General features: G+C 41.1%; 1 protein-coding gene across 3 annotated transcripts; it reads left to right on the top strand.

The window, feature by feature from the left end:
• Positions 1 to 6,721: 6,721 nt before the first annotated feature.
• Positions 6,722 to 17,529, top strand: LOC307253125 (phosphatidylinositol 4,5-bisphosphate 3-kinase catalytic subunit gamma isoform). 3 transcript variants are annotated; one of them, XM_080031004.1, is made up of 14 exons: positions 6,722 to 6,807; positions 6,957 to 7,175; positions 7,587 to 8,060; positions 8,163 to 8,779; positions 9,078 to 9,717; positions 10,415 to 10,480; positions 11,107 to 11,332; positions 12,450 to 12,544; positions 12,663 to 12,806; positions 12,897 to 12,987; positions 13,800 to 13,930; positions 14,254 to 14,365; positions 15,223 to 15,380; positions 16,109 to 17,529. In XM_080031004.1, exons 2-14 carry the CDS (start codon positions 6,963 to 6,965, stop codon positions 16,364 to 16,366), a joined length of 3,225 nt encoding a protein of 1,074 aa, XP_079887130.1. In that variant the 5' UTR covers positions 6,722 to 6,807; positions 6,957 to 6,962; the 3' UTR covers positions 16,367 to 17,529. The 3 variants fall into 3 exon arrangements, with proteins under 3 accessions (XP_079887130.1, XP_079887128.1, XP_079887129.1); XM_080031002.1 differs by having other exon boundaries at positions 7,587 to 8,779; XM_080031003.1 differs by having other exon boundaries at positions 6,780 to 6,802; positions 7,587 to 8,779.
• Positions 17,530 to 17,745: the final 216 nt, after the last annotated feature.

Here is a 17,745-nt window from a genome sequence, read left to right as displayed (position 1 = left end):
CAAAATATACACACATTTTCTATGTTGTGTTAATTGCAGTCGTTTGTCTATATAATTAAGCACATGCGTTTTTTGAAAAATCACACATTTAATTGTTTATTCAATATTTCTATTTTTAGCAGCCTTAAACAGGTTGGGCAAAGGGTACATGGTTGAGGTCAGGAGTCGTAGCCTAGATGTGTCACAACAACAACTGGACAGAGTGGAGTGGAATGTTTTTCTAACAGCATAGAAACAATAGTAACCTCGCTTCCCTGCTTCATAATGCACATTGTTTCACTTCATTCATTTCAATCAGGAGATATTTAATGAATCAGATTAACAAAACGAAAATATAATTTATTTAACATAAATGTGACAAGATTTATATAGAATGAGAGTGTTAGACCCCACTGTGACATCATGACAGAGGGGGTTATGAGCAGGATAACCCCCGCCTGATATAGCCTTTACTCATGCAAATATACTTTTAATTTGAACACAAGAATACACACTTAATTGTCTGATAAATGCAATCTAATATCAAACGCAAACCTAGAGTCAGTCAGCTGACAGAGGAGTCAATCCATGAGTGTTTCATAATCTAGTTTTACACCCTGGAATTTCAAGCATGACACTCCTATCAGTCAGTCCAAACCATTCACTGGAAACCTATCCATCCCTGGATTACTGTCTCGTTGGCATGGGAACAGGAGCAGCTGGGGTTACTCATCATTTCCATCAGGTCACTTATGTTAGACCTTATTAACATCTTCAGCTTTCAAAATCTCACAAATGTAATACATCACTAAACTCATCAAATTCTGCAGTTTATACAAATTCCTAACTTGTCTTCACTGTAGGGGTCAATCTCCTCCCAGGTCTAACCACTTCCTGTGCTGTGGCTCCTCCCCCTTTCATACATTCATTCATTCATTTAGGGTTAGCAACTTGTATAAAACTGGGTTGGACTTTCTGGAACTGTACTAAGCTGGTTTGAATCCTACTTAAAGGATAGAGACTACTATGTGTCAATAGGCAATTTCACATCTGAGCGGACAAATATTGAATGCGGGGTCCCCCAAGGTTCCATTCTTGGCCCTCTTCTATTTAACATCTACATGCTCCCACTAGCTCAGATTATGAATAAGAACAAATTATGCTACCATAATTATGCAGACGACACACAAATTGACATAACCATATCACCAGGAGACTACAGTCCGATACAGGCACTGAGTAAGTGCATTGAACAAATCAATGATTGGATGTGCCAAAATTTCCTTCAATTAAACAACGATAAAACTGAAGTAATTGTCTTTGGTGCCAAAGATGAACAATTAAAAGTCAGCGCACAGCTTACATCCATTATGTTAGAAACTACACCCCAAGCCAGAAATCTTGGTGTTGTTGTAGACTCCGACTTGAATTTCAAGAAACACATAAAATCAATTAATAAATCAGCCTTCTACCACCTAAAAAACATATCAAGAATTAAAGGGCTTATGTCTCAGCAAGATTTAGAAAAACTTGTCCATGCATTTATCTTTAGTAGACTTGACTACTGTAACAGTGTCCTTGCTGGCCTTCCAAAAAAATCTATCAGACAGCTTCAGCTAATTCAGAATGCTGCTGCTCGAGTCCTCACTAGGACCAAAAAAGTAGATCACATTACCCCAGTTCTGAGGTCTTTACACTGGCTTCCAGTCACTCAAAGAATTGATTTCAAAATACTGATGTTGGTTTATAAAGCACTAAATGGTTTAGGGCCAAAATACATTACTGATATGCTGATAAGTTATGAACCGTCCAGAGCCCTTAGGTCGTCTGGGACAGGTCTACTTACAGTCCCTAGAGTTAGGACTAAACAAGGAGAAGCAGCTTTTAGTTATTATGCACCAACAATCTGGAACAAACTCCCAGAGAACTTGAGGTCTGCTGCAACTCTCAGTTCTTTTAAATCGAGTCTGAAGACTTTTTTGTTTCCATTTTAACCTGCAATTTTCATTTTATTTGCTTCTTTTATTTGCTTTTAAATGTTTTTATATCGAGTTTTCATTTTTTGTTATTTGCTTCTTTTATTCGCTTTTAAATGTTTTATAATGTGTTTTATGTATTCTAATCTTGCCCCTGTAAAGCACTTTGAGTGGCCTTGTGTCTGAATTGTGCTATATAAATAAACTTGCCTTGCCTTACCTTGCCTTGCCTTGCCTATAAGCTGTAAATTTTTGATCATATTTATTGATGTATTAAATTTGCAGGCAGTTATTACAATTTTGTTGAGATTTGTCAGGAGAGGTGACTGTTGGTTTGTCCATGCCAACCATAATGACACATATACAGTAAGCGTTTTCTTATCTGATGCCAAGACAATATTTTTTGTGAGTACTCCTACTCTACGGTTCAAAGCCAATACCTATCAGTGTTCAGGTCAATGGTCCAATCGAGCTTTGTGTCATTGAGGCAGAGATGGTGGGCACCGTGTATGAAATACCAGCCACCACTATTTTTACAACAAACACCCTCCTATCCGATGCCGTGGGTTTAAAACAAGCCGCATTGTGGTTAAAGGGGAAATTATGTTTTGGTTAAATTTACATCTTCATTAAGTTTAGGGGACCGTTGTTGGTTACAATAAACATCATTTGGTTAATGTGTTTGTGGAGCTGGGTATAGTTAAAAATGTTAGAGATACTTTCAGTTTGATACCGGTTCCTGAACAATACTTTTTTCAAAATGTTTCAACTCATTGGCATTTTTACAAATGATCAATAAATAAAACCTTACAGTAATTAAGATGAAATCGTAGTCACTGCCTTCAGATTACCATGCATCCACCACCTCCTTAGCCACTGCAGCTCCACACAGCCAATCAACAGCACTTTAGATCTTGGCACATTGAGCGTGCTGCATGCTCATTGGCTCACTGACGTACAATACATTTTTCAATACTCAATGGTATCGAGGCATTTTGGTCTGTGCCAAAAATGTATTGAACTTCGATACCCAGCCCTACTTATTACGCATCAGTATCCCCTACTATTTCCTCCACTGTCCTGTTATAAACACACATCATACTTTTTCTCTCCACTATTTATTCATGCCCAGCTATGAAAAAACTCCACTGTTTAATCCGTACCAACTGCTCTTGCCATTTTAACCTCCTCTTAGCCCCTATCAGTCATCACCCCTGGCTTCCCCCAAGGCCCACAGCGTCAGTTCAGATCCGTGCCATTCAACTTATGTTACCGCCTTCACCCAGTGCATGATTGGTGTCTGACTGACAGCACCAGCTGATGCTCTGCCCGGCTTTACTTTTCCCAGAACCCTCCTTCTCTAGTTGGGGTGAGAGAAAAATAAATGGAAGGTTGGGACAGTAGATTTTGGTTATCAGTCTTCTTTTGAGTTTTATTTCATTTTTTAAAATTCATTTTTTTCTGCCGTTAATTGTCTACTCTTTCCACTGTATTTCTCTTCTACCTCCTTCTATTCTGGGACATTCCGTGGGGCAGCAACCGAAGCCTCTAGACAAACACACCCTATATTAGGCTGGAGGTATGCCATCCCTCCTTCCCTCTATCCCTCCATTCTAATCCCCCTTTACTTCTCTGATGGCTGTCTTTCTTCTGTTCATTTTTACTCACTGTCCGTTCTAGTGGCCCTGTTGTCTCAATGCCTCTCCTACACCCATGTCACTCCTTAAAGGGATAGTTCATTATTTTTGAAGTGGGGTTGTATGAGGTACTTAGGCATAGTTAGTCTGTTACCTTATAGCTGTCAGTGCAGTCATTTTAAAGAGTTTGGAAGAGCCGTTGCTGTAGCAGAAGTCAGCATTGTACTGTTGCAGACAGTCATGCGGCAAACTAAAACGGTGGAAAAAACTCAGTTTAATGTACATTTGAACAGATATTTAGGTTTTAAGTTAACCCTAACCCTAGCATTTATATTTATGGGGATACTCCCCACCCCCAACAGTTAGGGTTAGCGTTAGAGCATGACAGGCAGCGCTGCCTGGAAGGCTCCGTTGGGGGCACAAAACATTATCGGGCAACTTTTTTCTTCTGGCCCCCTCTGCAACGGTACAAGGCTGACTTCTGCTAAAGAGACATTTCCCCTAAACGCCTTATAATAACTGCACTGAGCACCATCTCCATAAAGATATGCCTTAATATGCCTATGCATCCCATGCAACCCCACTCCAAAAATATTGAACTATCCCTTTAATGTCATTTCCAACCAATGGTTGAGGTTGGCAGAAGTGTTAATAAATCCTGCCTCAGATGTACAGTATGACTCGCTGACTTCTGCACTGCAGTTACTAGTGTTTAACTCCGGGGGTCAGTCTGGTCTTTCTGGTCTCTCTGTCTAAAGATGATCCGAATCAGCAGAAACTTTCTAGCAAACACACTCTATACCTATAGGCCTATGTGGTGGTGGTGTCAAACAGGAAGGCTGGACACTTCCCACATCTAAATGTCCCTCACCCTAACTAACGAACAGAATCAGCTGAACTAAGAGGCCCAATGCTTCTAGCCCCTTTCTATTTGGTGTTTTTAAATGTGTTCCTTTCTCTCATAGTTAAAAATCCCTTATTGTGAGTTAAAGAAATAAAAAAGAGAAATGGGTGTCATGTGATAATGCTGCTAATGCTTACAGCCAGACTTGAGCAAAGTGAATTCCAACTTAAAGATTTAGTCAGCAAATCTGGAGAATTATTGTTGTCATGTTGCAAGCTACGGTGGGCCCCCTTTGTTTATGCCCCTATAGAGAGACTAAGCTGTGTAGAAAACATATAATTTTTTTCTCGAGCGCACACAGTACGTACAAGTATCATGAAGTAATATTCAATGATTTTGACAAAGGGATTTCGTCTAAAAGCATTATCCAGAATTGCTTACTGGCTTACTGCTTACCTTATTGGGTTATAACTTATGAGTGACCTCATGCAGACGGTTACCTTGGTGATCCATTCACTATATAGTGTACTGCCGGAGGTTGCTGTTCAGCACCTAGTGTATGTCCAGTTGGCTAACTTTGTGAGGATCCCTAGCATTTTCTCCAGCCTTGTCCCCATCACATCCGTGGCTCTGGAATCCTTCTTGTACATGTTTCACCCCCCCCCCCCCACCCCCTCCGCCACTACTTGTACTTATCCTCACTATACTACATCTCCATCAGAATCATCAACATGGGGTTGCTGCATAATGGGAAGAAGGAAAAATAATTGAACAATTAACGCTATATATAGGTTACTATAAAACCCAAACATAGTGGTGCAGTGTGTGACAAATGAGTGGAGCCAGAAACTTTGGGCTTCATTCTTTAACCCCACTTACATTCATTGATGTCTTATTACAGTGTTTGACACGTATGCCAGAGCACTCTTGAGTATGGGGACATCTGCTGGTGACTATATATAAGTCCATGCACATTGAAAATACATGAAACTAATTGGATTTTTTGTTATTAATTTTTATTTTTATTTTTTAAGTGCTAGCAAACACGATGTGTGCTTGTGTATGGTCATATCCGCGCACAAGGCCGCAATTTGCAGTACATAAATGTCCACATGTGTCTCTGTAGGCTATTTAAAAAGAAATCAAGCAAGTAGACTAATAATAACATTAATGAATTAGTGGTTATCGCATCACAGAAGGCCTATTGGCCTATAATAATTAAAAAAACACCACCTTAACTATGTTTACAGTTTAACAATGTTTTGAATGAAATGCATACCTCAGTGAATAATTTGCTCTTGTTTCTCTGTCATGAGATTCACACAGACTGAGCAGTCTGTTGTTTAAATGTTACAAATTGAGCTAATAAACTGAACTTTTATTTTTTTTGCTGCAGAAGTTATCTCAGCTAATTTTTGTTATCTAATTTGATAATAAGGTGATTGTATGCAGAATGCTCGTGCCAGAAACGCATACAGTGGTTTTGTACAGATAAATAAATAAATATTAGCAGGATCTCAATAGCATTTAAATTTAGGGGGGGGGGGGGGGGCGCAAACTAAATTCTGTCCCCTAGGGGGGGCATGACAGAAAATAATTGAGAACCACTGATTTAAACTAATTGGATTTTTTGTTATTAATTCTTTTTAGTTTTGCCTTGTGAGTTGGAGACCACAGGTGTCTCCAGGCAGACTGAGTCATTTGCCTGTTTGTTAAAGCAGAATAATTTAAAGGAGAACTACAGCACTTCCTCTTCTAAACGATACTTCTATGGAATATTATATTGCACTAATCATCCAGTAACACTGCCTCTTGTTTTCCCTACAGTGACCACTCTTGCAATATAACAACTAGTTTGTCTTTAAGTGTGTCACTTAAAGATAGGTGAATTTAAGCCACTGCTTTCCATTCTACAGTGCCAATGCAGTAAAGCAGGCAAAACCGGTTTGGAAGAGTCATTTGACCCATACTTTAGTGGTTGTGAACAGAAATAATATTTTTCTCTTTGTTATTATCACCATATGTTTCACTACATAACACATTTTTACTACATGGTAAACAAATGAAAAGAAAAGTTATATTTGCCTAGACCTGTTGTTGCAGAAACAAATGCAAATGCCAGACAACTCTACCGTAATTTGTTATCTAAGTGCAAAAAGGAAACAAGGAAGTTAACCTCTATTCACAATGACAGTAAATGCTTTGTTATTATTCATTTCTACGCAGGTGTTTGGGAACTGCGGTATAAAAGAATGAGGAAGTCCCCACACAATCACAAAAAGGGAACACAGTCTCACACAGTCAAACAGGTGCAGACTAACACAGACTCTGCCATAGGATCTTTGGAAGGTACAGCACCTGTCGTGGTAAGGTGAGTTTTTTCTGTAATGATTTGCTTTGTTTGCAGGCTTAATCTACATTGCCATTATCTCACACTGGCAAACTGTAAATCATATTGAGAGATCTACATATGAGTTCAATTCAAATGCAGAGTACATTTTTCTTTATTTAACTTATAAGGTACCAATGGATCCTGTGTTTCCACGGAGTCAGCCTACTCGTCTATCTGGGATGATGAACCAAAGCGCCTCTGAGAAAAACCTGAAGTTAATCTGCGAGTTGAAATCACGGGTACCTTATGAGGAGGATTCCAATGTCAATATCAATTGCAACACGGTGACAGTCATCCTCCCTGCACGGTGCAGCGTCTACCAGCTGCGTCTACGCATCTGTATGCAGGTAAGGAAACCCATGTTGATAGGTTTTATGTTCAAAACTGTGTCTCAGACGTTTTGGATGAACTACTCATTTTAATGTATGTAATATAATTTACTGCTTTATTAATGCTTGTTGTCAATAATCACCTTTTTGAAAAATCTGTTAATATCTCCTCACAAATGGCTAAATACCCAGCCTAGGCTCTGTAAACGAGTATGTTAACAAAGGTTATGTTAACAAAGGGGCCCGCCGTAGCTAGCAACAAACCCCTAAGACAGGTAGCGTATCGTGTGGATCAGATTCACTGATTTTGACAAACAGATTTTGACAATAAGCGTTCTCCATAATTGCTGACTCCACCTTTTGATAGATAAATACTTTCCTAATATTTACTAAGTCACATATATTGACATGTATCTACTATGCTTTCAGGCTCAGGAACAAAAGAGTCATCCTGACCCACTTGCAATACTGGACCCGGAGAAATACACTCTGCTCTATGCCAGGGATGAAGACTGGTATGAGGCCTACGATGAATGCCAGGTTATCAGGACGTTAGACATTCCATGGTCACGTGACGACACTGAGCGTCTGTCGGCGCACATAGTTGTCAAACCGGCGGTGGCAGTTGATTCAGAGGAGAGGAAGAAGCAAGAGAAGTGTCTGAATGACCTGATTGGACACAACCTGGAGAAAGAAGCATCGGACAGACTAGGTGAGCTCACATTCACCCGCAGGAAACTGGCCTCTCCGAGAAGACAGGAGCTAAGGATTCGGGATGACACCTCGTACGCCACAGAGCCATGGGTCACATGTGCGCCCATTCCAAATGACCTGCAGGACCAGCTGAACAGAAAGCTCCCTGTCACCCTCCATTACATGAACACGCTCAGCTTCAGCGTCCAGGTTGATTTTAGCACCACGGCAGATGTTCTCCTCAAAGTGTTTAGGAGAGTGATGGCGGACCAGGGGCTCGATTATGACGCTTCTGATCAAATTGTTTTGAAGGTATCCGGCAGGGAGGAGTTCGTAACGGGAGACCATTCCCTCAAGGATTTCCTCTGGATTCGACAGTGCTTGAAAAACAATCAAGACGTCCACCTCTCCGTGATGCCAGTGTCGCAGCTTGTTGAGGAAACAGTCAAGTTTGTGGACTGGCCCCTCGTCGATGGCTCCATCGGCCAGTTCAGCTCCCACGAAGACCTCAGCCTCCAAGGGAAGGATTTGGACGACATCTTCATGATCTCCTTGTGGGACTGCAACAGAAAGCTCAGGGTCAAATTGCTTGGCTTTGACATCCCAAATCTTCCAAACAAATGCCCCCATTCTGTTTACGTACAGGCTTCTATACTTTATGGTAACAAGGTTCTCTCTTCAGTGTCCTCCGTTCCGAAGGCCATGGCCGACGAAGTACTGTGGAACGAATGGCTGGAGTTTGATGTTTTTCTCAGTGATCTGCCACGTGGAGCCAAGCTGGGTTTCACTATTAATTCTAGTGATGGTGAAATATCCCCAGTAACCAAAGATGTAAAGCCACCATCGCCTTCAGCCAATAAAGCACCAGACCAGCAGAAAGGGAAGGGGAAGGTGCTTTACTTCGTCAATCTTCTCCTCATAGATCACAGGTCAGATCTTTTAATATATCAACTTTGTGGTGTATTTGTCATTGTTAATTTCAGTGTTACAATGTCAAAAGGGATAACTCATTAACATTATTTTTCATGATTAAAGGAGCAACTTTTACATTGAATTTAATAGAAATTTGCTGAGAAAAAATTCAGAAATTCAGAAGCAAACAACAAGTGTATTAAATATGCCAATAATGGTTCCAAAATGTACCAGAGTTCTGTGACAGCTTTGGATTATCACAAATACATAACACATCTTTTGAATATGCGTATCAGTATTTGTTCATCCCTACAGGTCGGCCCTTAGCCAGGGCCCCTACACCTTGCACATGTGGTCCTACCCTGACCTTGAGGCAGAGGCCATCACCTACCAGGCAGACAAGCTGTCCTCTGCTACCAACCCAGACATAGCTGACTCCATGGCTATCAGTGTCCTTCTAGACCGCTACAGCTTCCCTGTGGTTCTTCCTAATAACTCAAGCACATATGAATGCTTCGACGGTCCCTCATCCAGCCTCCCCCCATCGCAATCTACACTCTCCTCCTCACCCCCTTCCAGCTCATCCAGCCCAGATTCTCCCCCTCTGCATGGGAAATCTCCCCAGGGCGTATTGACCGACACTGTAAATCTCAGATATCCATCCACAGTCCTTAGCACAAAGAGGGCTTGCTTCAAAAGGTTCCGTGAGGAGAGTATCCGCTATGCCTCAAATCTACCCCATTACCTGCGCACTGTGGACTGGATGAACCGTGGTGTGGTTGAGGATGTCCACTGGCTTCTGGGGAACTGGGATCCTGGGGAACTAGATCTAACACTGGCCTTGGAGCTCCTAAGCATGGACTTTGCTGATGTGATGGTCAGGAAACTAGCAGTTCAGAGATTGGAGAGCCTGTCCAATGATGATGTATTGAAGTATTTGCTGCAGCTGGTGCAGGTATGGGTTTTTTTTATCCGAATGGACTGGGACAAGTGTGTAGATCCAGACACTGTAGATAAATTATATGTTTGGGACCAAAAGCCCCAGGTCCTCTGCATTTCATTTGGATTTGGGTAATTGATTCATTAGATACTATTGCTATACGTAGAGCTTTCGGTTTCCCACACAGCACTTATGTGGTTTACAATGATGATGTTAAAACTCTTCCCAGCTTAATAAATAAAAACCTGCAAAAGAAGTCTTAAACTTGATGGCTACAAACACGGCTTGATAAAAGATGGAGGCTAAAGCTACTGGTCTAATAATCAGCGCCCTCCTCAGCCGATGATCCTTATAGAAGACAGATAATGAAATAGAGGGTGTGCAGCGCTGTCCATTATCTTGTGCAACATCTTTCCCTCCAGTCTTCTTTATCACATATACATGTTGACAATTGCAGCCAGAATTAGAGCAGTTCAGCACATCTATTTATTTCCGTTCTGTTTGGCAAAGAGGAGAGGACATGCAGAGAACCGACCACGGGCCGGACTCGAACCGGGTCTGCTGCGATGAGGACCGAGCTTCTAGGCTCAGGGGGACCACTACATCACGAGCGCCCCCCAGGACACAAGTGTCTTTGGAGAGAGTATTGTAGGGATGAAACTGTAGACTGGTGACATTACATAACAGTTTTTCCCTCCTTTTTTACACACAGACCCTCAAAGTGGAACCTTACCACGACAGTTTCCTCGCTCGGTACCTCATCCGGAGAGCTCTGCAGGTGAGTCATGTTATGTAGAATCCTTTCTCTCAATGTACACAACACATAATACTTTGTTAGGATTACTGAACAAAATCTGCTGATAGGCTAATACAAATACAAGTTGTTTAGTTTCTGCAACACTGAGAGATCTTATTGGCCTTCGTCTCTCCTGTCAAAGGGTAGTTCAGTATTTTTGAAGTGAGGTTGTATGTGGTACTTACATTAGGAAATAAAAGGTTGTCTGCCGGTCATTTAGTTTACCGGAGAGCATTTATATACAGTACGTGGGGATTTTTTTTCTTCTGCTGACCCCCCCTCTGTAAAACAGTACAAGTCTGACTTCTGCTACATCGATGTCTCCCCCCGAACTTTTTTAAATGACTGCGCTGATTAACATCTCCATAATGTTACAGACAAACTATGCATAAGTACTTCATACAACCCCACTTCAAATACTGAACACTTCCTTTAAAATCAGGACCTATGTTTACTCTGACAGTCCGCCTATTTTGTCAAGAAGGTTCACACTATGTTGAGCAAAGGTTCTCACTGCACTAACATGTGGACTGCAGCTACATTGGAGTGTGTGTATCCTGCTATCTGACTCACTCACCTTACCTCGACCGTCTCCTACTTCACCGCAGAGCAAGAGAATTGGCCACTTCTTCTTCTGGTATGTGCGCAGTGAGGTGGCAGGCTGTCCATATTACCGCCAGCGCATGGCTGTGATCCTAGAGGCCTACCTCCTAGGCTGTGGTCAGGCCATGCTAGACAGCTTCACCCAGCAGGTCCAGGCTGTGGAGGCCCTTCAGGAGGTTGCTACAATCATCAAAAACATCTACCCAGACAAGACCGACCTTGGTCCTACAGGTGAGACACATCAAGTATTGTTTAGTTAGAAGGACATAAGGTCAAAATACGCATTGTTATCTGGTTGACCAAGTTTGCATCAACATTAATAAAAAACAAGTGTACACAAAAAGCCACTCTTCTAGCCACCAGTGGATGACTAAATCTGGCCATGTGTGGAGCTCCCCTTTATATACTGTATACACAAAGATTGCAAAGTATTTGCATTTTGCGGTTGTTGATCGTAACCAAGTTGTAAGTAGAGCTTCAGAACACCACCAGGAGCAAGAGACAAAAGACAGATTAAGAAATATATTGAAAACTGAATTTAAACTGAATTTAAACTCAAACAGGCTGTCAATCAAAAGCTAAAGACCATAGACTTAAAAACTCAACATCCGTGCCAAAATCTGGCTTTCTTGCCATCTTCTGTCAGACATTCGCCCTGCCATGACCTCCTGATGGCAAAGGCAAAAAGGCTTTCTGTCTCTTGACTGAGGGCCCTCGTCTGCGCGGTGATGGCTGGGTCTTTCGACAGGACGACGCTGCAGTTCACAACGCCCGACTGACCAAGGCCTTCTTCCAGGAGAATAACGTTGCTCTTCTTTGACCATCCTGCGTTTTCTCCTGATCTCAACCCCATTGAGAACGTTTGGGGATGGATGGCAAGGGAAGTCCACAAAAACGGACGCCAGTTCGAGACCGTGGATGCCCTACATGAAGCCATCTTACTTCGAAACTTTTTGGTTGCGTTTTTTTAGTTTTTAAGGCTACTGTCTTTTGATCAGCTGATGAACAGTGTGTTTGAGTTTAAATTCAGTTTCAATATATTGCTTGATTTGTTTTTTCTCTCTTGCTCCTGATGGTGTTTTGAAGCTCTACTTACAACTTAATATATAGATAGAATAATAGAAATAGTAAATGGTCTCTACTTATATAGGGCTATCAGGAGCGTCTTGCCCAGGGACACTTCAAGTGTTTATATTTCCTAAAACGTTGCACATAAACTGCTGAGCTCAATCTGGAGAGTTGACTAATAAAGATACTTTTCTTCTTTACCTGGTACCCCTGCCCTGGAAGAAGACATTTGGTGCATCAAATAATACACTTATTGTACCTTTTGTGGCTTTTGTTTCAGCCCATCTCAGGCTTCAAGAGTTTCTTAGAAGCTGTAATCTGCCAAACGAATTCCTGCTGCCCTTTGACCCTCGCATCAAGGCCGGAAGGATCATGGTAAAGCCTAGCAAATCCTCTGAGTGTGTTTGTGTAGAATAAACTGCATGAAATCAGTTCAAATTGAAAATGTAATATCCCCAACAATTCAGCTGTCTTTGTAATCCCTGTGGTCCAGCTGGACAAATGCAAAGTAATGGCCTCTAAGAAGAAGCCGCTATGGTTAGAGTTCTCTGCCATGCCGTCTCCCACCTCTGCCACACCTGTTGGAATCATCTTCAAACAGGGAGACGACCTCAGGCAGGACATGCTGGTCATTCAGGTATTTTTCTTCTTCTTGTTGATGAAGTTGGTAAATTGATTTGAGCTTGTGTCAAAGTGTCACCTGGTTCCGGTGTATCTTCTTGTTTAGACATTGGTGCTGATGGACTCTATCTGGCAGGAGAAATCTCTGGACCTGAACCTTGTTCCATATGGCTGCATCGCTACAGGACACAACATAGGTATCAACACCAGGCCTGTTCACACTGGGCTATACCCAGGAGTTTAGAAATACAGAGGGAAGGATTGACAAAACGCGTTAATGTGTATACCTGATTTACCGATTTAATGATGGCATAATAACACCAATGGTTGGGTGGATATCTTACGTTCATGCTTGAGGATAGGACTCTTAAAGCATTTTGTGTAGGACCTGTAGGAGACGCTAAAAAAATGCGAGAAGTTTATATCTTGTAATCTGCTCAATGGATTCACAGGATTTTTTGTGTGGACATTCTGGGGGTATTCCTTGGTAATCTTTTAGGAAAGTTTGGTAATGTCTGGTTAAAGTAGGCATGGCTTATAATAAAACATCGTTTTACAGATCTTCATACAGTCTTGTGGTTTCATCAGAGATGGGAGAAACTAACCAGCCAACATACTCAAAGTATTTTAGCTCAGACCATTCAGAGGGATTAAATGAAGGACAAAAAGCTAGTAAACTAATTTATTCTCACACTTCTTGCAGTGTGTGTAGACCAAAATAATTAAAATATAGCTGAAATAAATATCAGTTACCTTTTAATATTATACTTAATATTATCCAGTGGGCCGCTCTCTGTCCAAAGTCCTGGGAAGATTTTTTGCCCAACTTCTCCCTGGATTGGCGGAGTGCTCCTTTAATGTTTTCTTCTTTTGCCTAATGTACAGACACTGTAAAACACCAGACTAATTTTGAGTTATCTTATATGAATATTGATCTAGCAGGATACAACCAGGAAGTTAGGATGATGTGAAGTGACATGAATTATGTCAAAATATTTCTCTTCAAAAGGCATGATTGAGATTGTGAGGGATGCAGAGACCATTGCTGCAGTCCAGAGGAGCCAAGGAGGAAATATGTCAGCCTTCAATAACGATGCTTTGTTTGAGTGGCTCAAATCCAAATGTCCACTCCAAGAAATCGTAAGTAACATGGAAAGCAAGCCGTTATTAAGGGCACTATTCAAAGCCAGGTTAATTGGACACCAACGTATTTTATTTTAAGTTGACATCTTGTTCCTAGATATTCTGTCTTTAGCCTTAGTTTTCCTAATTACCAATGAAAAGTCTTTGACTGCTTGTTTGGGGGAAAAAAAGTGTAGATCTGGTGACATTTATTCCTTAATTTCAAAATGTATACAGTATATACACATACACACTAGTAGTGTTGGTGTCATCAGCTGCATTACATCAGTTCATGCTATCAATTATGTTATTGGACTGCTGAAATCCTCATGTGACTACAGCACTACAAGACTGTGGAGAGATTTGTGAAGTCCTGTGCTGGTTACTGTGTGGCCACCTATATAATGGGGATAGGAGATCGTCACAATGACAACATCATGATCACAGACCAAGGTAGGCTATGCACCACAAATTCCTTTTCATATGCATATGCACTGGCTATTGAATTAACTGAAAGGTGGAGTCAGCAATTCTGGAGAATGCTTGTTGTCTAAATCACTTTTTTTTTAAATCAGTGAATATCTCCTCATGATCCAGGACCTGTATGTACTGTGTGTGAGTTGGAAGAAAATCCAGTGTTTATACACAGCCAAAGCTCTGTTAACAGGTATCTAAACAAAGATAGCAAATAGCTAGCAACATATTAACATTGGATTTATATTCAGGGAACAATAAGAATTTCCATAATTGCAGAGTTCACCTTTAAATCGAGTTGACCTGTCTGCATTTAAGCAAGTGTGAACATTCCATCCGTCTGTCAGTTATTGAGAAATAGACTGAACTATGAAACCCCATGATTAAACGAACAGAACCTTAATTAATTTATTTTTATTAATGTGCTTTATTTATACAGCCCTTTACAACAGTCCTTTCGGTGTACCAAAGTGCTTTACAAGAGAGAATAAATAAAAACAATTTAAAAAACAAAAATTAAAAATACATCAAAATCAAACAAGATAAAATACAACAAGATAAAATCAAATAAGATAAAATCAAATAAGATAAAATCAAATAAGATCAAATAAGATCAAAATGTCATCATACTACTGTGTATTAAAAGCCATCCTGAACAAATACGTTTTTAGCTTGGATTTAAAGAGGCCCAGGTCAGAGATAAGACGCATATCCGTGGGGAGCTTATTCCAGAGCCTGGGGGCAGCAACAGAGAAAGCTTAATATTTATTTTTTAGTCGAAGTGCAGTCTGAAGAGATTTTTAAACGTATCTTTATCTTTATACTTGGCCTCATAGGGAACCTGTTTCACATTGACTTTGGTCACATCCTGGGGAACACCAAGCGCTTCCTTGGAGTGAACAGAGAGCGTGTGCCATTCGTCCTCACTCCTGACTTCCTGTATATCATGGGCAGGGTCAAAGGGAGAAACAGCCTCTACTTTCAGCGATTCAGGGTGAGAACATCATGTGTGTGTCGGTGGGATTGTGTTTGTTTGTATGGAAATGGTATTGAATACATGAAGTCAAACATAAATAACTTCTGGGATTGTTTGACAATAACATGTAGCATATCACCTATGTTATCCTAGAAGTAACTCACAGGGAAAGCCTTTGACAAAGAGCGGAATACAATTTGTGTCTACATTAAAGCTGGGGTATGTGATTTCTGATTGGTCAAAGTTAACATGAGCTGACACTTTGACCAATCAGAGCGAGGCTGTTCTTATTGGCTATTGGGACTGTCAATTCACTTTGGCACGACTTTGTTGGTGTAGAGCGTGTCAGGGAGGGACCATAGGGGAGGGACCAAAGAGAACAAGTGGAGCGGTTGAGGTATTTGGATTCGAATCTCTATTCCAACTGCCATTTTCTCCCCAAATCCTCCACCCGAGCTTTAACTTAAAGGGTGAATCAGCAATTCTGTAGAGCACTTGTTTTCAAAATCACTTCTAGTCAACATCAGTGAATATCTCCTCACGGCGGACAGGTAGCAGATCATGAGGAGATATTCACTGATTTTGACACAAATGTGATTTGGACAACAATCATTCTCCAAAATGGCTGGCTCCACCTTTAACAATTCCTGGTCAAACTTATTTTAATTTCTTTAATTCAATGATCATTTGTCCTTCTTGTCTTATGCTTTCTCCTTGTCCTCCTTTCCGTCTCTTGCCCACACCAGGACACTTGCACCCAGGCTTACCTGTCCCTGCGCTCCCACTCTGGCCTGCTGGTCACCCTGTTCTCTCTCATGCTGCTGACGGGCATCCCAGAGCTGAGTGCTGCAGAGGACATGCTCTACCTGCGGGGGGCGCTGCAGGAGGGCCAGACCGAGGCCCAGGCCAAGGAGCATTTCCTCCAGCAGATCGCTGTGTGTGAGGATAAAAACTGGACCGTGCAGACCAACTGGTGGTTCCACAAGGTAGCGGGCATCAAGTAGACTTTGGTGATTCAAAGGTGCAGCGTGCAATATAATATATATATATATATATATGGCTGCCATATTGAAGGAGCTTGGAGCTGCAGGGGCCCATGGCTAACAAGCATGACACAGCATGACGTCACTGGACCCCTCTCTCCCTTTGCTCACATGACCGTGTTGTAATCTCCTAACAAATGAACTGTAGAGAGGGGAAACATGAGACGAGGAGATTTCAGGAGAGAAAATATGCGTATGTGCATTCAGCAAACTATTGTCTTTCCAAACGAGCAATTTTCTGAATTTCAAAATAAAATGTGCATGCATGGTACAAGGTATGTGCTCTTTTCAAACTGTGCTGTGACTTAAATAAAATTGCTCTTCAACTGCTAAGTTGTTATCATTGAGAATACAAATACAGGATTTAACTGCCAGTCCTACGCTGATTTCTTTTGAATTGTTAAACTTTTGACACAAACTGCTGTGTTTATCCAGCTTGAAAAATTGGAAACAATGACCAATGTCAACTCAGCAGGTGGTGCATTTGTCCAGATAGGTGTTGGCAGGCTTCACATGGGTGTCTGAGAAAAGAAGAAAACTGACAATAATCTGTTGAATGTCTTTTTTTAAGTGAAGTGATTCATCTTTGATTTTCCACAATAGCGGTGGTAAAAAAAATAAAATAAAAAAAGAGAGAATAGCACCGATATCGCCATCTCTGCTGTAGCCTTAACCTGCCTCTTCCAGGTCGGAAGGCCATCATGACCCAGTATTTCCTATTATTAGAGTGCAATCACACATTTTAAAATCAACGAAAAACCAAAAAATCTGAGGTTTACCATTGGAAGCTGAAGCAACATTACCTGGTTGTGAAATTCAGCAGCAGCCTCCAAATGTGTGTGCAGCTGTTTTCTCACTAGAGGGCAGGCCTCGATCATTATGTGTAAATACAAAAGGCTCACAGGAGAAGTCTACCACAGATATAATTCATATCTGTGGTAGACTTTTTTTTCATTTGACCCACAGGTTATAATGTTGTTTCAGCCATTCTCTCTTAGCAAGCATGTTGACAAGAACCCTGATCAACTTTAACCAAAACAGCTTTGTAAGTAAATGGGAAGTGGTGCGGTGAGTTTTTATGTGTCAGTTTGAATCACCTCTAAGCCTCCAAGATTCTAATGATTATTGGCTCACCAATTATTCCCAGTGTTTACAGAGTGCAACTTTGAAATATTGTATGAATAACTGGTTGTATTGATGCATGCACATTACTTCAAGATTTAAGCGGTCAGCTGGCCGCTTTTCAAACAGAACAGGAGTTGAAGCAAACGAGGCCAGTGATGAAAAACATTTTTAAACCACGTCTTCCTGGGGCTTCTCTCTCCTCTCATACTAATGTT

This window comes from Ammodytes marinus (assembly GCF_949987685.1).
Source record: "Ammodytes marinus genome assembly, chromosome: 7".
Lineage (NCBI taxonomy): Eukaryota > Metazoa > Chordata > Actinopteri > Uranoscopiformes > Ammodytidae > Ammodytes > Ammodytes marinus.
Note: the sequence above shows the minus strand (reverse complement) of the source record. Positions and strands in the feature narration are given on the sequence as shown.